At 37.1% G+C, this 25,525-nt stretch overlaps 1 protein-coding gene across 7 annotated transcripts in view; it reads right to left on the minus strand.

Moving 5' to 3' along the window:
* TRPM3 (transient receptor potential cation channel subfamily M member 3) overlaps window positions 1-25,525 on the minus strand; it is a 584,594-nt gene that overhangs the window by 208,674 nt on the left and 350,395 nt on the right. For all 7 annotated transcript variants that reach the window (XM_053574847.1, XM_053574838.1, XM_053574844.1 and 4 more), the window contains one exon: window positions 16,092-16,266. In XM_053574847.1, coding sequence (XP_053430822.1) covers window positions 16,092-16,266 — 175 coding nt within the window. The remainder of the gene's footprint in view (window positions 1-16,091; window positions 16,267-25,525) is intronic.

Genomic DNA, 25,525 nt, shown 5'->3' on the forward strand with positions numbered 1-25,525 from the left:
TTATAGATTTGTGAATGAGTTATGCATTATATAGGCTTAGAAAAGTGCCTGGGTGGGGTGCCGTGGCTCACACTGTAATCCTAGCACTTTGGAAGGCTGAGGAAAGAGCATCCTTTGAGCTCAGGAGTTCCAGACCAGCCTGAGCAAGAGCAAAGAATCTGTCTCTACTAAAAACAGAAAAATTAGCTGGGCGTCGTAGTGGACATGTAATTCTCAGCTACTAGGGGGCTGAGGCAGAAGGATTCCCTGAACCCAGGAGTTTGAGTTTGCTGTGAGCTAGGCTGCCGCCATGGCACTCTAGTCTGGGCAACAGCAAGACAGACTCTGTTTCAAAAAAAAGGAAGAAAGAAAAGTACCTGACACATGGCAAATCCTATGCAAGCATTTATTGTTATTATACAGGGTCTATGATGTTCGTGTGCAATTTAAAATAATTTCAAATTTTAAATTTTAAAATAGTTTAATATTTTAAATTCCGCATGAACTTTATAGATACTCAGTATTTAAACACAGCCCTATGATGGCCTTTAGGAGAGAATTACTGGTGTATTCCTTCTTGTTAAGTAGTAGGGCCAGTGATCAGGGCCTCTGTACAACACAGAGCTCTCTCCAGGCTTAACAGTGCTCTGCACATCTGGTGAGCCTACTGGTACAAGTCTGGAGAAGTAACATTTTCACCTCGAAGAGGTTAGAAACCACCAGTTCTTTCTTATGTTTGGGGAATGGAAATAGAAGATTTAGGAGACTTAGTTATAGTTATAGACTTACAAATACTTTATGCAGACATCTGCTTGTTTATTCATTCGTTCAACAAACAATATTGATGCCTACTGTGTGCCAGGCACTGTGCTAGGGATAGAAAGATAAATAACATTCAGTTATAGTCTCAAGAAACTTACAAGATTGTATGATATATATTCTATAATCTATTAATAGATAACATGCCCCAGAATATAGTTGTGGAAAAGATAATTTATTTGTTGTCTTGATGACTTTGTGGGTCAGGAGCCCAGGCAGGCACAGTGGGGACAACTTGAGGCCCCCATGGTTATCTCAGGCCTCACTTGCAGTGGCTGGAATGGCTAAAGGTTACAATGGCTCAACTGGGGCCTCGGTTATGCTCCAAGTGGCATCTTTGGGGGCTAAAATGTTCAAGATGGCTTTCTTACTTCCAAGTCTGGAACTTGGCTTGAGATGGCCAAAGGAGCTGAGGGTTGGCTTGTGTTGCTTTTTCCCAGTTGGGTGTAGAGTAGATGTATTTCCTACATGGAATCTGGCTTCTCCTAAAGTGAGGGGGTTCCAAGAGAGAATGTTTAAAGAGGCTCCGGCAGAAATGCATGGCTTCTTACAACAACTCAGAAGTCCTAGAATGTCATTTCCTTGCATTTGATTAATTGGGCACGTTACTAAGAGCAGCCCACAAGAGGAAGGCAAGAATAGACTCTGTATCTTGGTGAGAGGAAGGCATGGGTATACAGAGGAAGAATATGCTGGTGTTGATTGTTTTGGAGACAAGCACCTCCATCAAATGATTCTGTTCAGATGAGACACTGTAAAGCAGTGACCTTTTTCATAGTGCAGTGCTGAACAATCTTAACAGACTTACTTTGAATTCTCTCTTTTAACAAATGATAATAAAAAACACCATTTTCCTTAAAAATAGTAATCTAACCATGCAAAAATATTTTCCAAATATTATTACTGATTTGTGCATAGAACCTGCAAATACTTTCCCTTTTTGATCCAACTGCCTATTTACATTTATTTAGCACCTATTATGTATCAGGCTTTGGGACCCGGCAGAGCCTTTTTTCCATGGATCCGATCACATTTCATCCCAGTTAAGTGCTGTATCTAAGGAACACCATCAGTAAAACATGTGTAGGTGTGGATCAGCCTTTAAGATCTGGGGTAAGTTGCCACCAAAAAATTTTGTTTTTTCTTGGTGGCTTAATTTCACTTTGGGGTCTGTTTGAAGAGCAGAAGCAACATCAGCACCTGTTGGCTTTGGCAACTCTTGCTAGAAACTAGATAACACAGACTCTTGACTTCCTAAAATACTATTCCAGATTATCTTGTTCTCCATGTACCTTGGTTTAGGTCCTCATCACATCTTACGTAGATTGTATCAATGGACAGCTAATTGGTTTCTTTTCTATTCTTTTCCAGTCCACTTCCCGTAGTATTAATCTAATGGTTCTTTTACAAAGCAAATGTGATTCTAAGCCACTAAAATACCTTCCCATCCCTAGCAAGATAACATCTCAATGTGCATATAGCATTTAAGATTTTTCCATGGTCTCTTTCCCTAGCTGGGCTCATTTTCTGCCATACATAACCACAAATACTATATCTCCCAAGTCTGCCAGACTCTCCAAATATGCCTCACGCCCTTGACTTTGCTGTGTATATGACTTGGAAAACTCTATACTCCTGAACTCATTGCTCAAAATGCATCTTTTAAAACTCAGCTCAGACTCCACCACTTATTTGAAAGTCTCTGATTATCATTCCTTGGTACTTCTAAAGACCTTGATGTCTATTCCTATAATAATAATTATTAATTATATCGTATATTAATATAGTTCATGGAAATTACTTGTTTACATGTCTGCCTTCTTTCAGTAGGTTATAAGCTTTTTGAAGGGGTGATTGCTTCTTTATTTTGCTTGGACCCTAAGTTCTTAAAGAGAGCTTGGTTCAATGTTAGCTCTAAAAGAACACACATGGATTGGCTGATTATGACTAGCTGTTTCTTTTGGGGTGGGTAACCAGGTGGTCTTCCCCAAACCCCTTTGTAATCATGGTGGGATGGACTTCAAAACTATTTGGGAGAACAGGAGAAGTGGCATAGGGTTTTACCTGCAGATAATTTTGTTTTCTTGGTCCTTTTTCTTTTAATTAGATTCATCTCCAAGGAATATTGTTGGTTTCTATCTTTCTTTAAACTCACAGGGTGTTGGTGTTTAGAAATGAATTGGCTACCCAACACAAAAGAATACCTTTGGTTCTATTTCTGGACACTGCTTTATCTTTCCTTTGAATTATTCTGTAGTTCTGTCAAATAGATTCTTATTCATTTGCAACCCCTCACCCCAAGCTCATCATGCTTAGGGAAATGTATTGCACACAAAAGTGCTCAACAACTGTTTGAAAAATTTAAGAAGAGTTTTAATGCTATCATGATGATTTCTCTCACAAAGATCTTGGTGGTTTTAATAACCAGAAGTATCACAGAAAAACCAACACAATATATATAATATATATCTACAAATTTTTCAACTAATCTTATGAAATACATGGAAGGGATGAAGTCAGTTTCAAAATCTTCTATTGAATTATAATTAAGGTGCTATAATATGGTGCTTTTGGCTTGAGTACAGCCTTTTATTTACTAGTGAGGGATCTGAGATAGGTCATTTAATGTCTTTAAGCCTTCATCTCCCCATCTGTTGTAATGCATTTATGTATTATTTTTATTATTTATTGTCTACATAACTTTTGTAAAATATAAGGTACACAAGGGTAGGAACTTTTGTCTATTTGATTCACCAGTGTGTTTTTATCAGTGCCTAGAATTGTGCCTGGAACATAGAAGCTGTCCAAAAAATATTTCTTGAATGACTGAATGCATAATACTGGTTAGAAGAAAGTACAGTAGAATCTCCATAGTTGACCACCTCTCTATATGGACCACCTTCTTAAGTTGACCTAATTTTTATAAACTGAATATACACAACATGTATGTATACGTAAAGTAGGCCTAGTTCCTCATATTCACCATCTCCGTTATGTTGACAAGTTTGTTAGATTCTCTTGGGTGTTCAACTTGCAGAGGTTCTACTGTCTAATAAAAAATATTTAGGAAAAATGTTACCTGACATTGAAATTCTGTCAGACATTCAAGCTTCTCAGGCAGAGATGCTAGGCCCATATGTAACTATCTAAATTCAAATTAATTATATTGAAATAAAATTTAAAATTCAATTCCTTAGTCACACTAGCTACAATTCAAGTGCCCAGTGACTATCCAACTGGGCAGCAGAGAACATTTCCATTATCCTAGAAAGTTCTGCTGGACAGTGCTGCTCTTGAGGCAGGCAGAGCTACCAAACTCTCCACGTAGGCAGAAACAGGCAGGATATTTAGATGAAAAATCCTGAACAGTGCTGTGTCTCTTTGATGGTTCTCCTTTTCTTTGCTTTTGCTCATGAATGTGCACAAGAGTGGGAAGTGAAGTGTTTACAGTAGATACAGGGATTGCCATGTGGTCGGGTAGCTTCTCTGCTCCAACACTGTGGGGACAGCACATCCTCTGAGCCCATTCCAAGTGCAAACCCTTCAGTGAATATTGCCATCACCAGACAAGAGGAATAGTCAACTATTTTTTATTGTTTTAGGCTCTGAATAAAAGATACAGTCAGAGCTGGACTGAGATGTGTGGGCTCTTCAGGCCGGCTACAACATGGGCACTCCTTCAACTGATGCGCTTCACAAGTTAGTTTAATATTTATCCAGAAGCGACATTAACCAGCATGTGAGAGAAGGGGAGAAGATGGAGTCTGAGTGTAGCTGCCTCTGTTGTCCAGAAAAACTCAGCTCTGTGGCAACAAAACTCTGTGGTTACTGAGTTCCATCTTCCTAGAAAACAACATGGTACAACTGCTAAGGGCCTAGGTACTAGCCCCAACCTGCCTGCACAGACCACTGTCCAGCTGGGACATTTTTCAAAAATTACCTCATCTTTCTGTCATCAAATCCCTCATTTATAAAATAGGGATCATGACAACCTCATGGAGTTTATGAAATAAACTTTTAGATCAGGCTATTGCATATAGAAGCTTTAAAAAATAGTGATTCCAAATTTTCAAGCATGCTGTTGGGGAGAGGAGAGAGAGAGAAGTCTAAATTCTTTTTCCAAGTCATCTATCAAAGTATTATTTTTAATCCTATATTCTACTCTAGGGGATGTTAAGGCAAGTAGAATATTCTCAATTTTTGTTATATATTCTGTGATGGATTCATTTTGAGGTTGTTTTTCAAATTTTTTTGTGAATGAATTATATCCATAAGCAGTTGCTCAGTTAGCTTATCCCTCAGTCCAGATCAAACACTATCCTACAATAAACAGCCCCTTGTTCATCCCTATGCATTATGCTGGTTGAAAAGGCTCCTATCATCAGATAATTTAAACACTGATGTGCCTCAGTGTATTGACAAAAAGTAACTATTTCCTTTGTTTATCCTGAGTATGTTATAGGTAGCCAGGTTTCTTATTTTCCCCACTGGTTTCATGATTCAATGCATGACTTTATGAGTGCCTGGAAGTCTTACAGATATGAGGGTATCTGTAAGACTTGAGCTTTATTTCAGTATATAGTCGTAAGCATGTTGACTGTACATTCAACAAACATGTTTGCCTCAGCAAACATTGTTAATCTTTTCTCTGAGCTGGGATGTGGCTTCTGAATCATGTTCAAAACATCATTCCAAGAAGTCCCTCCCAACTGATTAGCGTTTATGGTCAAAATGAAACTATAGTTGACCCTTGAACTACTCAGGTTTGAACTTCTCTGATTCACTTCTATTTTGATTTTCTTCAGCCTCTGCCCTCACTGAGACAGCAAGACCAACCCTTTCTCTTCCTCTTCTTCCTCAGCCTACTCAACATGACGATGAGGAAGAAGACTTTTATGATGATCCACTTCCAACTACTAAATAGGAAATTTATTTTCTTTTCCTTTTAGTTTTCTTAATAATATTTTATTTTCTCTAGCATATTGTAAAAATATACAATACATATAACATACAAAGCATGTTTTAATCAACTGTTTATGTTATTGGTAAGGCTTTTGGTCACTAGTAGTTTATTAGCAGTTAAGTTTGGGGGGAGGCAAAAGTTAATGCAGATTTTTCACTGCACATGGAATTGGCTACCTTAACCCACATATTATTCAAGGTTCAACTGTATTTGTCATCACTGCACTAGAGATAATACAATCTCAAATATACTATCAAATGGTGAAAACCAAGTAGATCATAAGGTTAAGCAACTCCAAATTTTAGGTTTGTTTCCAAGATTGGAACTATGGCTTCCATGGATTGAGAAAAAATGGACTCTTTACTGCCTACTCAAGAAGTTTATGTTCATGAATGGACCCTTGTTTGCATTGAATGCTCCTAGAAAACATAATAAACATGTATATCAACTACAAGACAGTTTAGGACAACCAAGAAAGACTTTATTGAAACTGGAGACTTTTCTGGATAATGATAGACTTGAATTAACCCTGAAATCCTACTTTAATGCATTTTTAGTTTCTCTGGTTGAAGAATCTTTTATAGTGAGTGGTCATAGCTATCCATAGTTTCATAAATCCTGTGTTCCATGATCATCATCTGAGAATTACATGGGGAAAATCCATTAGAACATCCCAAACATTGTTATTAATGATACCACTGGGTGATATGTTAATCCACTATATTTCTGGCTGCTTTGGATTTTAATATCAGCCAGGTTGATTCAGACTTCATTTCCTCTAAAGGAGAGGGATTAAATATCAGGACGTTTTATTATCTTTGCCTTACTTAGAGAAGTCTGTGGATTTTAAAGCCCTCACATCTTTTCATAGGAAGGAGGCGAGATTATAGAACTTCAGAGAAAAATTAGGTGGGTAAACAAATGCATTTGTACATCTCATGATAGGGCAGACAACACGATGTGCTTAAAGAACAGTGGGGAGTACAGTTCAGTTGGGTTGTAGGGTGCATGGAAAGTTTGTTGAGTTAGGGAGGGCTTTAGAGAGTAGCTGCAGACAGAATTCAGGGAGTCTTAATTTTAAGCAAAGAAATTTTGACTTGGCCTGTAGATTAGGGATCTTCAACTGATTTTGTACATGAGCTTCTGGAATTTTGCAGAGGAGCTCCAACACTAACTTGGAGCTGCATTAGAGTGTGAGAGCCAAGCAGAGAGGAGGAGGCCCTAGAAAGTAGTTCTCAAAGTGGTTCCCTGAATCAATGACTCTGTATCTCCTGGGTACTGCTTTGACATGAAAAGTATCTGACTTCTATTTATTGAATTAGAAAATCCAGGTTGAAGCCAGCAATTGTGTCTTGCTATTAGTTTCCTTTCATTTTTTAAAATTAATATTTAATCGACAAATAAAAATTGTATATATTCATGATATGTACTGTATAGCATAATGTTTTGATATGCATATACATTGTGAAATGGCTCAATCAAGCTAATAACATGTATGTTAACTCAAGTACTTATCTTTTTTGGTGGTGAAAACTCTTAAAATCCACTGTCTCAGCAATTTAAAGTATATGATAGTCTATAATAATATATAACGTATGTTCTAGGAGGTACAATAAGTCTCTTAAAATTATTCCTCCTGGGTAGCAGTTGGTTTTTGTTAGTGCTCTGAGTGATTCTGATGCAAGACAGAGTTTGAGAACCATTGCTCAAGGCTTCTACCCAAGCTTCAGCACAGTAAACTTGCATCTTGTCAGTATTTTCTACCTGAGATTTCATTTGAGAAAGAGTTCAGGGGCTTTCAAATAGTGGAAATCAATCAAGGCACGCAGTGAGTGGGGACTATTTAATGGTTATCCATTCCAATTGTAAAGTCAAACTCTGCCAATACTGAACCCCCAGTACTGGCTGTAATGATGGTGCCTCCCCAAATAGCTGAGGGAATTGCCATTCACCACCAGCAAGCGACATCTCACTTTTATTTAATTTCATTGATTTATTTTTTTGAGACAGAATCTCACTTTGTTGACTCCAGTAGTGTGGCATCATAGCTCACAGCAACCTCAAACTCTTGGGCTCAAGTGATCCTCTTGCCTCAGTCTCCAAAGTAGCTGAGACAAAAGGCTCCTGCCATAATACCTGGCTGTTTTTTAGAGATGGGTCTCACTCTTGCTTAGGCTGCTCTCGAACTTGTGAGCTCATGCAATCCACCTGCCTCAGCCTTCCAGAGCGCTAGGATTACAGGCATAAACCACAGTGACCAGCCTAGTTTTTCTATTTTTAGTAGAGTCAGGGTCCTGCTTTTGCTCAGGCTGGTCTCAAATTCCTGAACTCAAGCAATCCACCTAGGTCAGCCTCCCAGAATTGAGGATTACAGAGTGAGCCACTGTGCCTATCTACTATCTCACTTTAAAATAATACCTTTGCTTTTCTCATCCTCTTTTTTTTTTTTTTTGCAGTTTTTGGCTGGGGGGCCAGTTTGAACCTGCCACCTCTGGTATATGGGGCCAGGGCCCTACTCCTTTGAGCCACAGGTGCCACCATTCTCATCCTATTTTATTTACCTTTTTAAATTGCTCATATATTTTGAACTAGTCAGAAAACAATTTGCAAAAGAAATAAGGGAATGAGTGAACTGAATGCCCTTAAGAAACCCATGTAAATAAACATACTAACAGGTAAGTCTGTCAGTCCTGTCAAAATAAGTGTTTTTATGGCACAGTTTGCTTTTTAGGAAGGAATTTTCAAATCTGTGAGATGTTTGGAACCAAGCACAGACGTGGTAAAGAAATACATGAGGTGTTTGATGCTCAACACACTTTCCAAGTCAACTGGGTTCCAAAGTCAAAATTTGGCCTGGGGTACTAAGTATTTGTGGCAACAATACAGTGACTTGTGAGGAGAATACATGCAAAGCACAGAAACTAAGCTATTTTCAGGGACATATAAAAAGAAAACTAATTTTTGTAAATTTTAAAACAGTTTCTGAAAGTGTAGTTCATGGACTCCTCTCACTGGATTCACCTGAGGTTTTGGTTTCACATATTGTTGCTTGGGTTCTACCCCAGGTACATCAAAATCAAGGTATTTGAGAGGTCTTTGTCTTACAAAGCTATCCGGGAAATTATCATCTATGCTGAGTTTGATAACCACATGCTTATTTAGGCTTTAGTATTTTTTGTTGTTGTTGTTGTTGTTGTTTTTTCATAAAACAAGTAGGCCAGAGTTATCAAATCTCAGAGGGACATAATCAATAGCACTCTGGGAGGCCAAGGAGGGTGAATCACCTGAGGTCAGGAGTTCAAGACAAGACTGAGAAAGAGTGAGACACCATCTCTACGAAAAATAAAAAAACTAGCCAGGTATTGTGTTGGGTGCCTATAGTCCCAGCTACTTGGGAGGCTGAAAGATCACTTGAGCCCAGGAGTTTGAGGTTGCTGTGAGCTATGATGCCACAGCACTCTACCCAGGTGACAGAGTGAGACTCTGTCTCAAAAAAAAAAAAATAAATAAAATAAATTAATTAAAAAAACCTTTGAAATCTTCACTTGGCATTGATGGGCTGTCTGAAAGTTGTAGATGATAGGTCTTTACAAGGGATTTCCCTGTCACAATTGATTAGTCAGCTATGTTTTTCCTGATGTTTGCTTTTCATGTTGAAGGATACTCTTCCCCAAAAAGATTGAAGTTGAGCAATTCTAAAGCAATTTTAATTAAAGTGGGGGAACTGATCAGCCAAATTAGATCAATTAACTTCCCTCCTCCATGGTACTTTCTTCCTCCTTCTTCCATATTAACACAATATGAGGATCAAATAGCAAACCGTGAGATAAAAGTCTGTATTTCACTTTGTACTTTTCTAAATAAATGAAGCTACTTGGCACTGTGCAGCTTGGATAGAATGACACAGGTAGCAATATATCTACATCTTTATATATTCCACAGTGGCAAAAATTTTGTAACAAGTTTCTCTCCATAAAACTTCCTCCATTCGCTCCAACCTATGCCTCTTTCTGCCTTTGCGGAACTCAGCAACTTACATCTCACTGAAAATTATGTGTTCTTATACTAGTGCAAGTGTGATCATATGCATTGTATGTCTCTTGAGGGATGTCATATTTCTTTTCATCACACCTGCAGTGTCTAAAACAGGTGTTTGAAAAATACCTAGTGATTGATTGATTTCAAAAGTCATGTTATCAGTTCTACCTTTAAGTCTTCACTTAAATTTTTTTTTCGTGGAGACAGGATCTTGCTCTTGCTCAGGTTGTTCTTGATCCTCCCACCTTAACCTCCCAAAGTGCTATGATTACAGGTGTGAGCCACTGTGCCCAGCCATATCCTCACTTAAATGTTAACTATATTACAACATATATATTATATACACACATACGTAATTATAGGCACTAGTATATACTTAATTATACGTAATTAAATTAATTTCATTAGATTAAATTTATCAATTAATTTTATTAAATTGAATTAGAGTAGATATAAACTTAATTTGGTAACCTCTATATACACACACACACAAATTCACACAAAATAATATCATGCTATCTCAATGAATTTGTTCCCTTTACTAATTTCTTTTATCCTATTCAGATTGATTCTTTTTCTGAGTTAAGTTACATGACAAAGGGTCAAATATTAGTGTTTTCTCAGTTGTGTAGGTTAAACCTCAGTTTAGATTCAGGTTTTGATTGAAAAGGAAAGGGGAGAAATAGATTAATTATATTGCCATTTTGTGGATAATTAACACACACTGTTCCATTCAAAGGATTCTTGTGAGGAATGTCCCATTCAACTGTTTTGTTCTCTGTGCTTGTGTGATACTTCGTGTCTTTATCAAAGCACACATGACCCTCTAGGTAACTGTATTAGTGTCTATGATTTAATCTCCACTGTAAAGTCCTTGACAGAGAGGGTTACATTTTATTCATCTTCTAACAGTTTCATGTATATGGTAAGTACTCAATAAATGTTAACTTGAAAAACAGTTTACAATAATGGCATTTTTAATGAATAAAGCCACCAGTATTCTTTGTCCATGTGAGATATTCCCCAAGTTTCTTACTTTCCTTGTGAGAAAGTTAAAAAAAAAGAATAAAGTTTTGGCATGATGTCTTATAGAAAATTCTGGACAAGAGACAGATAGGATGGAATTAACAAAAACTGTAATAGACACTTGAAGTCAGTATGCTTGATATATTTACTTCTTTCTCACTTGACATTCCAATTATGCCTAAATCACACTGGAACATGAACCCTCGAGATCAATTACTTTCCCTCAGCAGATCTCATAGAGAAACATGATAAGGCTTTGTTTGACATCCTTCAGCTTTAGATGGAAATTTCTAGAGGAGCAGGAGAAAACATTAGTGACCACTGCACAGAATGGGATGCCCTGAATACAGAGGACACTTGAGTTTCTAAAAACATCTAGTTTTCTGGTGACTTTCTCTGGTAGGATGTGTATTTGTAGGAAACAAACTTTTATCCCATCTCTGCTAGTAATATATAGTTAGATCATTGGAAACCAAAAAACATATTTTACTTTTTTCATCAAGGCATACATATGCCATTTATGCCTTTGCCTCAGCTAGTCAAAAAATGTAAAGATCCTTATTAAGCTTCCTTTGAACAGGAAAGTCAATTTTTTATTTGAAATATATTTTTTCTTTTCTTGCTCCCAAGGGAAAGCCATTGTTCATTTATTTTCCACAATAGCTAATACAAATTTCACTGGTACAAAAGACTGTGAGTCATCTCTTGGTGTTTGCCCCATTGATAATTTCCCCCAAGTTATGAACAGACTACTAAAAATCTGTAAGGCTTTCTGCTACTAGAAAGTTCTGCTTCTTGTCCTAAGGTGGTCTAAAAATGGTAAATCCATTTTTAGATGATTATTTATGGAAAAAAGATACCAAAATAAAAGTTTAGATGAATAACACATAGGCATTCAGATATCTTTTTCACACTGACATTTTTCAGGGGTGAAGCATTTGCTCCCTAATAAACGAAGATCTAAACATTTCTCTGTCATCTGATACTCAGACTAACAATTATCTGGCGAAGTAATCTCTGATTTCAACGTCTGGAGCCTATAGCCTGAATGGTATTCTCAACTATGGGTTTCCCTGCTCATCTTAGTCAAACATAGCAAAAAGTAGAATCCTTTTGTTTAAACATGTAAGTAATTCGATCTATTGCTATTTCAGTTAGCATTAATCTCTTTATGTTGATAGTGTTTAGTCAGTCATGATTCAGAAATAAGATTTGCTATTTTCTAAAGCAACGAAATTAATTAGGGAAAGTGAGTAGTGACTCATTCTCAGAGAAAATCCATTATGACAAGGAGAAAAAACCCAGAAGTTTGGCCATTTCTTTTAGGTAATATATGCCAGAGAGCAGAGATGGGGAGAAAAAGACCAAAGTAAGAATATAATTGCAATTGTGTCTTAGTTTATCCAAATCCATTTGCATTGTGACAGATACAGTCTTTTTTCTATCCCATACTCTATCTCATCTACAAAAGCTAATCAGTTTTGGCAATTATAACTTGCTTCCAAAGTAATTCTCTTTCAAATCACATTCTTAGTAGAGAATTCAAAGACAAAATAGAAAGTTTACAAGGTTAAAATACAAGATATAATTTTTTTTTTTTTTTTTTTTTTGTAGAGGCAGAGTCTCACTTTATCACCCTCAGTAGAGTGCTATGGCATCACACAGCTCACAGCAACCTCTAGCTCTTGGGCTTAGGTGATTCTCTTGCCTCAGCCTTGTGAGTAGCTGGGACAACAAGCGTCCGCCACAATGCCTGGTTATTTTTTTTGTTGTTGCAGTTTGGCCGGGCTGGGTTTGAACCTGCCACCCTCAGTATATAGAACCAGTGCTCTACTCACTGAGCCATAGGCACTGCCACAAGACATGAATTTTTTCATGAAAAAATTTTTTTTAATGAAAAGCTATATAGTTGAGTATACACATTTATAGTCCTTGGACATGTATTATTGAAGAAGCTCTAAATGAAGTTACATCTCGTTAATCATCTTTAAGTTACCAAAGTAACTGAAAAGGTACTGATTCAGACCTGAAATAAAGGTTACATGAACAGAGTGCTAGAGAATTAGAATTCCATATTCCATATTTCTAATTTTATGTGTATAATGAATATAGTAAGTTTTATTTATATGAACATATAGTTATGGATTTATATTTATTTGCAGTGAAATATGTCCAACTCTGTTGGATTTTGTTGGAAATCAAAGAAAAAATACTTCCTGATCAATAAAGCTTGGGTAGGCCAATTCCTTTTTTAGCATAAAGAAATCACAATACTGCAAAGAGGCATTCTTTGGAAATGATTTTTTAAATTAGCTGCATGTGTGGCTAGACAATTTCCTATCAAGTTTAATAAACATGATTAATTTTTACAGAAAACTGTAAAAGTTACAGAAACTTCCTGACTTCATTTCATCATGATAAATTTATAATTGCTTTCTTGGAGAAAAAGCAGTTTCATTATAACACCATATATATGTATATGAATGTGTGTGTGTTTGTTGGGGAGGGGGGCAAAAGACAAATCTTCCCTTTAGACTGCTATTTTCTTAATAACCATTTCTATATGTTTCTTAAAATTTTAAAAGTTTTAATTTCAAAAATTCCCCAGGGGTAAAATTATACTTAATCTTTTATCTCCACACCAGTTGTGTGCATAACCTCATATTCTTTGTTAATCAACCATGGTTCATAGTTTATATAGATCCCATAGAGAAGATGATTGTGCATATTTAGATCATAAGATAATTAGAACTAAAACTACCAATTAAAGTTAAGAGGGTATGGTATTTTTAAATAAGTTTTCTGGGTTAGGGTATAATTATCCTTGTAGGGGAAAGAAAATAATCAATACGACGTAAGGTTGATCACCTTGGACGCTGGTTTACAACCAAAAATACATTGGTTTTATATTTTTGGATACACGGAATAAAAAAATTATAAAACAAAGAGGAAGATGAAGGCAATTTAAGTGCACTTATATATTTAAAAAATAGCATCACTGAGGTACGATGTGAGAAATACTAAGATAACATGTCATAAAATACATTTTAGTGAATTTTGATAATATACCAGAAAGAATCCTGGCCTGGGATCCTAGGCTGTGTGATCTTGGACAAAGCACTTAACTTACTAATCTTAACTTAAATAATCCCATTAGTGTCCCATGTAGGTTATAAAATGTACAGCAAACTTTTCTTCCATATTAAAACATATATAGGAAGGACAGCCTTATCAAAGATCTTAACATTTTCAAGGTAGACAATCTAAGATCGTGAAAACCTAAAAACTTGAAATCCTGAGCTAAATAGGGTAAATAGCCTCTTTTTCATTGATTTCTGAAGTAGAACCATGCATTCTGCCTTGAAATGCTTTGCTGCTGAGCTATACCCTGAAACAAGCATGCTGAATGCAAATTTGTATCTACTTTGTAGGGTTCCAATAAAATTATTTGCAAATACTAAGAAGCAAGAAATAAGTCAAAACTAAAAGCTTTATAAATTCCTCAGTTTATTTTTGATAAAAGAACAAATTGCTATAATTTAAAAAGTGAGAACTATGGCTAAATTTTTAGTAAAAACAAAGCATAGTTAAGGATCTTGAACTCTGGTTGGTAGGAAATATGGAGGACTTTGGGCAAATGTTCTCTTTTTAGGTACTTAGCTATAAAAGGATCCAATATGTTTATGTTTATTATTAAAGAAAAATAATAGTAATTTAATCAAATTGTCCAGTGAGCATACTCTAACTTTGAACTTATAAAAATTAGCAATTGGAGGAGGGGGGAGAGCAGTATCAAAGCTTTAACTAGATCTAAAATCATTACCAATGCCAATCATTATAAGGCAAAGGCCACAAGCCCAATGTCTTTCATTATTGCTCATTTCATCTGCGTGGGTCTATCTACTAACCAGGTTAAAGGTGTAGTTTTTAATGGCTCACCTGGGCCATTGGCAAAGACAAGGAAGGGGATGGGAGAGAAGAGATAGTATTAAGGTGGCCTTGGGCAGTGTCTTTATTAAGGCAGGATGGATAAGAGAGAGGTAGAAGAGGGAAGGTATTGCACCAGGCGAGCTCACCTGATATATATATATATATATATATATATATTTTTTTTTTTTTTTTTGCAGTTGTTGGCTGAGGCTGGGCTTGAACCTGCCACCGCTGGCATATGGGGCCAGCGCCCTACTCCTTTTAGCCACAGGCGCTGCCCTTACCTGACATTTTTATTATTATAACACTTGACTACTTGACTTACTAGAGTTTCCTGAGGGTGCAATGAATTTTATGTTATTTTTTTTTTTAACTTCTCAAGGTTTAGAATAGTGCATGGCACTCAGTAGACACATACTGTATATTTATAAAAAGCATGAAGGATAGACTCCTCTCTCCCTTGAGTTTTTTTCTCCACCACAAATTTTACATGTTAAGAGAATTGATTAGGTTAAGAAGTTTCTTTTTTCAAACTTTAATGGCTCCCTTGAGTTTTGTTCCTTAAACTCACAGCTTGGGATGAATTACTTTGATGTAATAATCTGTCAGAGTACCTGGATTTCAATATTCACCAAGTGGGAACTCAGGTAGAGGGAAGGGCTGTGAAGGGGAGTCCTCCTTGGGGTTGGGGGTTTTGGATGGCGTAAAGTATTAACAGCATTAGGAAGCTGATAGAACAAGGGAAGTGCATGAAGGGATCAAGGGGAGTTTTTGGAGGACTAGAGTGGTTACCATTTCATAGATTTTACTTTCCAAGCCCCTCTAGAGAGGGACCTGATGGCACAGCCCACCGAGTATCTCTACGGCAGCTCAGCAATGCTGGTGTTTCCAGGCCAAGGCTGGAAGATGCACATCTCAACTTCTCTTGAGTCACAAAGACACCTGTATTAGGTGGTCCAAATTAGCTGTGCTTCATGTGTTAAAACCCAATGCCTGCTTCTCCTTATTGGGAGGAGGAAAAGAGAGAAGAAATGAAGGGAAGAGAAAGGAAACTATGTATTATGACTACCTTGCTTCCCTTCATCCTCCTTATTTCAGACTGGTCTCACAGAGTTTTCATGGGATTTCCTACTTCATAAGACATTTACAAACCTTTCCTCTACTCTTCTCCATCACCCTGCCAAGACAGATGTCTTTGAGACAACTTGTTCATAGCTAGTGCTGATGTGAGGTCTTGGTTGAGCTACTGAAAATAAAGGTGACAATACCCTCTTGCCCAAGTTTGGAACATAGGCTTTCCATCAAGGATCTACCATAGGGCCTGGAAATTACCTACCCGCCTTCTTCTGAATATTTATGCCCAAATGCCAGGATGTCAGATGCCCGTCCACTCCCATCACAGACAACAACCGGCACAGGAGGGGTGTCTCGAAGGTACTCCAGAACAATTGAGATCACATTGGGTCCTCCTTCCACAATGAGTGCCACCACTGGAACGCCTTGACCGATTCCTGCATTAAAAAAGGAAAAGAAAAGGAAAAAAGAGAAAAGAACACAAAGCCAGCAAACCAAAGACACAAAAAGAGAAACAAAAAGCACAAACTAAAATTACTGAGTACAGGGGAGGTAACAACATATGAAGGGGTAAAATATAAGCAAACGTTTATAGAAACCCTTTTGCAGAATTTTCCCACCAATCTGTTTGACGTTGCCCTCTCCCCAAGGCTCCCAGGGTGCTGGGGTCAGCTAAGGCCATGGTTCCATACATTACAGGGGAGGGCCTAAGGTGAGGAGGGAGAGAAAGGAATTGGTCAACAGATAAAATGCTGAGCCAGCCGCCAAAAGACTAGAAGCCAAACATGACCTGAAGCAAGTCTCTTATCCACCTCATGGTTCAGTTTCCTGTATGAAAAATGGGAATTTAAAAAATGCCACCTCCTTGGGGTGGCACCTGTGGCTCAAAGGGGTAGGGCGCCAGCCCCATATACCGGAGGTGGCGGGTTCAAACCCAGCCCTGGCCAAAAACTGCAAAAAAAAAAAAGAAAAGAAAATTACAATAAAAAAAAAAAAAGAATTACAAAAAATGCCACCTCCTTGAAATTATCACAGTGGTAAGAAAATGCTTCAATGGCTCCTTTTTATTAAAGACTGTCAAAATCACTGGGGTGGGGGTTCATATTTTAATTTGTTGAATCAATTACCGGCTGAACTATAGGGTTATTTTTGACTATTGATGATCATCTTGATTATTGATTCTCTTTTTATATCTCCTTCTGACTTTTTAAAAAAATAAAGATGGTGATGATTGATTCTTACCAGTACAATAGGCATGATAAATTACCCAGGAGCTCATGGCATCTGCCATCTGCCGTTATTGAGTTCTTCACTACTTAGCAGGGTGTCAGGCATATGGTGAGTGTTCAGTAAATGTCTGCTGAATGCAGTTGAATTAAGGGTAGATCTTTCCTAAAGTATCTCAGCTATCTTTGCAGAACTATAAGACATGGCTGTTTTAAGATAAAATTTGCTCTAATAGCAGCACTGTATGTATGGTTCAATCATACATTAAAGAAAAGTATTAAAATCAAATATCCTTGAGGGGCATGATAAGAAGAAATTAAGTTCATTAATCAAGTGATATTTCAAGTATCCTTGTTCATTGAATAACTTCCTTTTGTTCCATTTTGTATCATACTGTCTTTCCTCTCTCTACCTCCTCAGAATGCCTAAACAGTTGAGTAGTATTAGAAAGATGAGCTGATCTTACAGGGGACACAAAGCAGTTATCTTAAAAAAAGAAATAATCAAACTTCTATGCTATTTCTGTAAATATGACCTAAAAAAATACTCCTATAAATCTGAATTCTCCCTTTCACTCCTCTGATATGGTTTTTCTCTTACATCAAGAAACTGCTTGTCAATGACAAACAACTGTTTGGGATTTGGTTTCTGGCTCTATTAGCAAGAGATATTTTTGACTTGCATGACCTGTTTTATTCTCCCAGGTCCTTATCTCTTGTAAGTTGGTGTTTCTCATTGTTGTTTCTCATCACAGAGGAATAATCTAAAATGCCAGTGATATAAAAATAGGTGCCATTTTAAATCTACACTTAAATGTAGGAGAAAATTATAATTGTTGATTAAGACAAGATGTCAAGTTTTCTATTTATTCCTCAGAGGGAATTATTCATGGGACCCATTAGTTTTTTGTGGATGGGGAAGTTTGGATAATTATTTCTTCAAATCCAAGGAAAGGGAAATGAAAGGCCTTGCTATTCTGCTGTGACCCAGGAGTCCTTGGTAACTCAGACAATAGGTCTCTATAAAGTTCTGTTTGGGTGTCTATAAGGGAGACATTTTCCTTATTGCTGCTGATTAGGAAGGTTAAGTAAATTCCTGTTGAAAGGCACTTGGCAGAATAAGGGGCTACCTTGTAATATTAATACAGCTTACTTCTTTTTGAGGAGAATTTGTTGTCATAAAAAATATCTGCCCCATAGGGATTTTTATTTTAATGTGCCTTGGAGAGACAGCCTCTTCTACCATATTTAAAGTATTTCCTGAAGTGCTATCCTACTTAATTTTCCCCTTTGCTTTTCTTTAGCACATACTCTTGTATCATTGGCTTTATATTAAGGAACAATGCTCTATACATGATGCTTTAAATATTTAGACTCATTCCAGGATTAAGAGATCCTAGAATTTACCAAATTCTGACTCTTGAGCATGTATTCTAGCAGTGGGATCTTTACTCCAACTCATAGACCAACTGTGATCCACTCTGTTCTCATTCGGGGAGAAGCCCTAGAATGGAACTTGTACAATGCCAGTGACCTAGGGTTGGTTTACAGGACAGCAGACAAGGAAGCCAAAACCCCCCTCTTCCTTTGAATGCACACATAGGTGAAAGAATCAGTTTTCATAGACTGATTATTTGAGAGCTGAGTGTATACACACATACACATACACACACACAAAACACATACAGAGTGCCAAAAAAAATAAACATTTTAAGAAAGGAAAAAAACTGAATTAAAATTGTAATACTCAAGTCACATTTGACTTCTGCAACTACAAGATATTATATATGATATATAAGATAAAAAAGTTATTAATATATATTATTACAATTTTAATCCAGTTTTCTCTTAAAATGTGCATGCATTTTTGAAGGCAACCTCTGTAAACATTTAGTCAAATTCAGTGCTAAAAACTGAATGGAACAAATTATTTTTTAATAAATATTAAATATATCTATGCTTCTAAATTCTCTACTATTTCCTTTAATAATATACATGGAAAATTGTTCCATGGGTAATAAAGGCCTTTGTAGCCAAAAAAAGAAAAAGCATTTTTTAATTTCTTAGTTATTATATATAAGAAGTAGAGAATCAGAGTATGCGTAAAAGTACCTTGTCAAGACGTGGTAAATTAACCCTTTCTATCAGGTCTCTCTCTCTCACATACACCCTTTACCCTTTGTTTCTGGGAAAAGGAAATGATATCAAAGAATTAGTAATGATCTTAAGCAGTGGTTCATAGCTGATTTTCTTGAGGCAAGTATCTTAGAATATTTCTATGGATTTGATGAAAGCTAGTGACTTTTTCTCCAGAAAAGTAAATGTACATATAGATATATGCAAAAATGTTTCTGTGTGATTTCAAGGGGGTTAAGACCCTTGAAGCCTACCTTACCAATTTACAGGCCTATAAATACCTTAACTTTAACAACCCCTAACTCCCCCACCCCCAATTAAGCACATTGATCTGTTTGCAAAGAGTATTAGCATGTATTATTTTGTGAAGCTCATTACAACCTCTAAGACAAGGGCTATGATGGCTTTTCAAACAAAATTCTATACCCAGATGAACTGTGTCACATTATTATAGCTCACTTACATTGACTGACCTATAGGCTATACCCCTTCTTCCCTTCTATTCCTCTCTCTCTTCCTTATTTTTCTTTATTTCTTTTTCTGTTAATAATTAATTTTATATCACATTTTGGACATAGGATATTAAAAAAAAAAAACTATTGAAAAATCCACAAAGTTACAAATCAGACTTCAGGGATATCAGCAATTACTGTAGTAATGAGGAGAGAACAGTTGAGTTATTTACCTAATTTTAATAGGCATCCATTTACTGCTTACTTGAGAAATAATGGCTGAAGTTTACACAGTATCATAGCTTTTCACAAATAATTTTAGAATTAGATTCTCGATGCCCTTAACTATTTTGAGCATCTCTTCTATAGTCTGGAAAATGTGAAATGGATTTATGAAAACTATGCAAAGCTGGTAATCACTTGTGCCTAACCAACAACATTCAAAACTATTTTTCTTTCTTAAGAAGTTTAAGGTGTGTCTTACCAATTAGGAAGATTCCCAGTTGTGAACACATGAATATTCAAGTACAACTGTGGAAATATTATTTATGGAAGGAGAACTATATGAATATGTTATTATTTTTGCAAAAGGAAGTGTGATTAGAAATCTTTGAGCCACTTAGGATCAGAGTGAGCACAAGAAAATATCTAGGGATTCCATACATGAAAAAAATGCATCTTATTGTAGCTCAGATGTCTCTTAGGTCTTCTATGCAAGCAGATAGTTTAAATATTACCTTCGCATTTTGAAGGGAGAATACATTATCTACTAAAGACTACATAACTATTCATAGAATGTAGTTGACCCTACTTGGAAATTAGTAATTAACTCAAACATTGTCTAGTGAATCTTTACGATGTACCCAGTTGGTGAATGCCAAACCCAAAGCAAACCCATCCTACCTGCCATTATTACTACACTTTTTTTGCCATTACAATTCCATACCTAAATTGATGCCTAAGAAAGCATTTGAAAATATGAAGTACCACACAAACTATTAAGCAGTCAAAATAAAACCACATGCAACAAGATGTTTCATTTCTAGATACTTATGGTTCTCAAGTGGGGAACAAACTCCTTGAAACATGTCTGTTTTTCCCCCTTGAGGGGGAACTTCTCAAGGTGTATTTTTCTAACCTACTTTGGGACTAGGCAGAGTAGGTAAAAATAACATGAATATCTGAAATGCCTTTTTCTGTTATTATCAGTTTTCATGGCACTCCCTTATTGAGATTACCAGTTTTTCATCACTCCCTTATTGATATTTACCTTAATGGATTCCCTCTCTATATACAATCTTTCCATATTTAAAGCTAATATCAACACTCCAAAATAAACATGTTTATGTATTTTATTTTGGCATGTAAATTTTATCAAGTATTGCTAGAAATATGGGGATGCTGCGATCCTGAAAATATAGCATTTAGATTCATGGGAATGCCTTCCTCAGCAGTAAAAAATTGAAAATGGATAGTGCTATTTTCAATCAGACAAAAGCTTGATAACTAGGATCTATAGAGAACTCAAATTAATCCACATGAAAAAAGCCAACAATCCCATATATCAATGGGCAAGAGACATGAATAGAACTTTCTCTAAAGACGACAGACGAATGGCTAACAAACACATGAAAAAATGTTCATCATCTCTATATATTAGAGAAATGCAAATCAAAACAACCCTGAGATATCATCTAACCCCAGTGAGAATGGCCCACATCACAAAATCTCAAAACTGCAGATGCTGGCGTGGATGTGGAGAGAAGGGAACACTTTTCCACTGCTGGTGGGACTGCAAACTAGTACAACCTTTCTGGAAGGAAGTATGGAGAAACCTCAAAGCACTCAAGCTAGACCTCCCATTTGATCCTGCAATCCCATTACTGGGCATCTACCCAGAAGGAAAAAAATCCTCTTATCATAAGGACACTTGTACTAGACTGTTTATTGCAGCTCAATTTACAATCGCCAAAATGTGGAAACAGCCTAAATGCCCACCAACCCAGGAATGGATTAACAAGCTGTGGTATATGTACACCATGGAATACTATTCAGCCATTAAAAAAAATGGAGACTTTACATCCTTCGAATTAACCTGGATGGACGTGAAAGACATTATTCTTAGTAAAGCATCACAAGAATGGAGACGCATGAATCCTATGTACTCAATTTTGATATGAGGACAATTAATGACAATTATGGTTATGGGGGGGAAGCAGAAAGAGGGAAGGAGGGAGGGGGTGGGGCCTTGGTGTGTGTCACACTTTATGGGGGCAAGACATGATTGCAAGAGGGACTTTACCTAACAATTGCAATCAGTATAACCTGGCTTATTGTACCCTCAATGAATCCCCAACAATAAAAAAAAAAAAAAAGAAATAATTGGAGGGAAGGTATGAACGGTGGGATCACACCTATGGAGCATATCGTAAGGGTACAAGTCACATCTTCCAAGTATAGAACATAAATGTCTTAACACAATCATTAAGTAAATGAGGTGAAAGCTATACTAATTAGTTTGATGTAACAATTCCAAATTGTATAAAAAAATCAACACATTGTACCCCACAAATGCACAAATGTATTCATGATCCATATGTATATGACTTAATAAAAGGAAAAAAAAAGAAAAAAAAAAGAAAATGGATAGTGCATAGCATTTCTTGTCTTAGGCACTAAGAATGTATACCTATTGAAGTAAGATGGTAAACCTTACATTTTTTGTTTTCCATACTGCTGAACTAATCTATTTTGTGCATTATCCATGTTCCAGGCATTTTCATAGGAATCCTACACTAGTCCTGACCGGCTGGCTTTCATTTTGGGTGTCGCCTTCTCGCTTTGCTTTTGCGTCAGCAACCACAGGCCAAAGAACAGAACTGGGGCAGAGGTCTGAGTGGAAATCTTGTAAGCTAGCCAAGGAGGTCACTCTGTTGTGTGTACTAAAAACACTTACCATGTCCTCCCTACGCACAATCCCTGGCAGAGAACTGACCCCATCCACAGCTGAGAAGGGGCAACCTCACTGGGCTTCTCTGAGAGCCACTGGATTACAGGGTGAATACCAGACCAACAGTGGGCCAGATTTGCCCTCCTAGAACTGGGGTGGACCGAGTCCAGGGTGAATAACTGCAAGGTGGGCTTTGAGTGCACGTGCTTTTGGGAGGTGAACCTCTGTTAGTGGGAGCTGTGATGGGACCATACGAAGGTGAATCAATGAGCAAAAAAAGCCTGTATGTAGGAAGAATACAAGGCAGCAGGTGCCATGGGGGAGAAAGATAATCATGTGGCCTGAGCAAGTGGGAAGAAAGGTGAGTGTGTGTGAGAGAGAAGTAGAGAGAGAAGAATAAAAGAAACGAAAAAAGGGCAGTGCCTGTGGCTCAAAGGAGTAGGGCACTGGCCCCATATGCTGGAGGTGGCAGGTTCAAATCCAGTCCAGCCAGAAATTGCAAAAAAAAAAAAAAAAGAAAGAAACAAAAAAAGTGGTGTATGTGTTGGGAAGAAAGAATATGAGAGACAAGGAGAGGGGGAGAGGGAAGGAGAGAAAAAATAAGAAAGAGAGTGAAAGACAGAAAGAGCAAGGGGAAAAAGGGGAGAGAGAGACAGAAATACGAATATAGCCTGGATTATTGGTGACTTTTCAATTGCAATTACAATCCTTTGGCCATAGTTCCCATAGAGAGTCCCCTATATACCAAGGGTAGGCAAACTGTTTTATGTAAAGGGCAAAATAATAAATACTTCAGGCACTGCAAATCAAAGGGCAAAATAGAGGATAGAGCAGGTACTTACATAATAAGAAAGAAAAAAAATTCTACAAAATTTTTAGGGATGAATTTCAAAATACAATTGAGTACCTTTTTTTGTAAAATAGGTCTCCTAAGAGAAATAAAATTTTGGGATGAATGAATTTTTGAATTTCATTTAGTTTTCCTATGCCACAAAATTGTATCATTCTTTTTACCCCCAAACATTTAAAAAATGTAAAAATCACTTCTTAGCCCATGAGTCATTTGAAAATAGGATGGGTCATAGTTTGTCAGCTCTTCCTACAGATACATTTCTGTCTCCTTATAAAAAAAAAAATCACTTTATGTACCTTGAGTGAGTTTCAGCTTATTTATTGCTCCCAAATGTTTCCCTCCCCAGTCTCATCTCTGTTTGCTCTAAGGCAATTTTTGCCCACTCTTCACTACCATGAAGGTCCTCCTGGGCTCTTTTTGAAGCATGAAAACCTAGCTGGGAGAAAGTGCATACTTGGACTTGAGAGTCTTTTGTATAAGAGGCATTTGGGATAGGAGATTTGTTTTTGTTTTGTTTTCAATATTTAGGTCCATGTTGCATGTAGGCCTAGTATCTGCATAGGTGGCAGGAGGGACTTCACCTTGGTGCATCACTGATGACCATGTGGGCAGCCACTGACTAACCTGGTAAGCTCATCTGCTTCTTTCACATAAAGAGATTGGAAGTCACCTGTGTAGTAGAGCAGGAAACTTCATCCTAGCAACAGATGGGATTCAGATCCTATCTTCCCAAAGGTCTAAGCCCAAGGCATAGGGAGCAATCACTCCTTTCTGAGTAGCTATGGTACCCAGAGAGTAGCATGATGGCTGTATCCCTACCAAGCTGGGGCATTCACTGCTCACCTGCTGGCACCATTGGCCCCAGGACTCGCATCTTCCCTTGACTGCAGTGGGCTTTGATCTCAACCCTACACCCTGGAAGCCTGGCTCATTCTCTCAGATGAGCCTTTTCCTTAGACACTGGTTGCCTATCCACAACTGGGCGGGATCCGTCATGTCCTTGCTCACAGTTTCCAGCTGGCTTCCTGTGGACTGTGCATCCCCTGGTTGGTTCTCCACATGTACCACGTTAGTCTCTTGTACCTCATTGCTACTGTAAACCCTGACAGCAGAGCTAGACTTCACAAAACTAACCACATATTAGCTGGAACCATGCACATCCTAAAAGGTTACATCTTGACAGATATTGATACACAACAAATATCCAGTTGGCCCTCTGTATCCATGGGTCCCATATCTGAAGATCCAACTTGCCATGGATTCAAAATACTTTTTAAAAGCACTTGTACTGAACATGTACAGACTTTCCCCCCAGTCATTATTCCCTAAACAACACAGTATAACTATTTATATAACATTTATATTATATTAGACACTATAAATAATTTAGGGATGATTTAAGGGGATGATTTATAGGGGGATGTGTGTAGGCTTTGTGCAAATACTATGCCATTTCATACATGGGACCTGAGCATCTGTTGATTTTTTGTATTCAGGGGAGGTCTTGGAACCAGTCCCCAGGGATACCAAGGGATGACTTTATTTTGGTATTTTACACAATAACTAACACACAGAGTAAGTTTACGATTCATAGAGCTGTTTTGAGTAATAAATGTGTTGTTATTTTTAAAGCACTTAGAGCAGAATCTAGCAAGTAATATGAACTTTAAGGTTAAACAAACACAAATACAAACATGCTTATATATTTATTAAGCCTATGAAAATTTTCCGCTTTAAGTGTATAAATGCTTCATGAAGATGAAAGAAAAATGAATGCACTGCATATGTTTAAACCAAAAGAATGTACCGACAAACAAATAATTGGGAACATGCTTTTCCAAAGTTTGAATACTCTCTTGCAGACCAGTAATATGTTGAGAAAACCAAATTCCTTTATCTTGTCTACAAAAGGCTAAAACTTTCTGTTTTGGGGTAGGTGACCTTTTGTCTCACTCCCCAAATGCCTTCTACCAGGGTCCCTCCTTAGCATTTCAATCAGCTTGTTAAGTCTTTTGAGAGTTGGAGATGTAAATGCCAAGTAACAAAACTCATAAATCAACTCCAAGTGTATTATGTGCT

This window comes from Nycticebus coucang, chromosome 2 (assembly GCF_027406575.1).
Source record: "Nycticebus coucang isolate mNycCou1 chromosome 2, mNycCou1.pri, whole genome shotgun sequence".
In the NCBI taxonomy this organism is placed as follows: domain Eukaryota; kingdom Metazoa; phylum Chordata; class Mammalia; order Primates; family Lorisidae; genus Nycticebus; species Nycticebus coucang.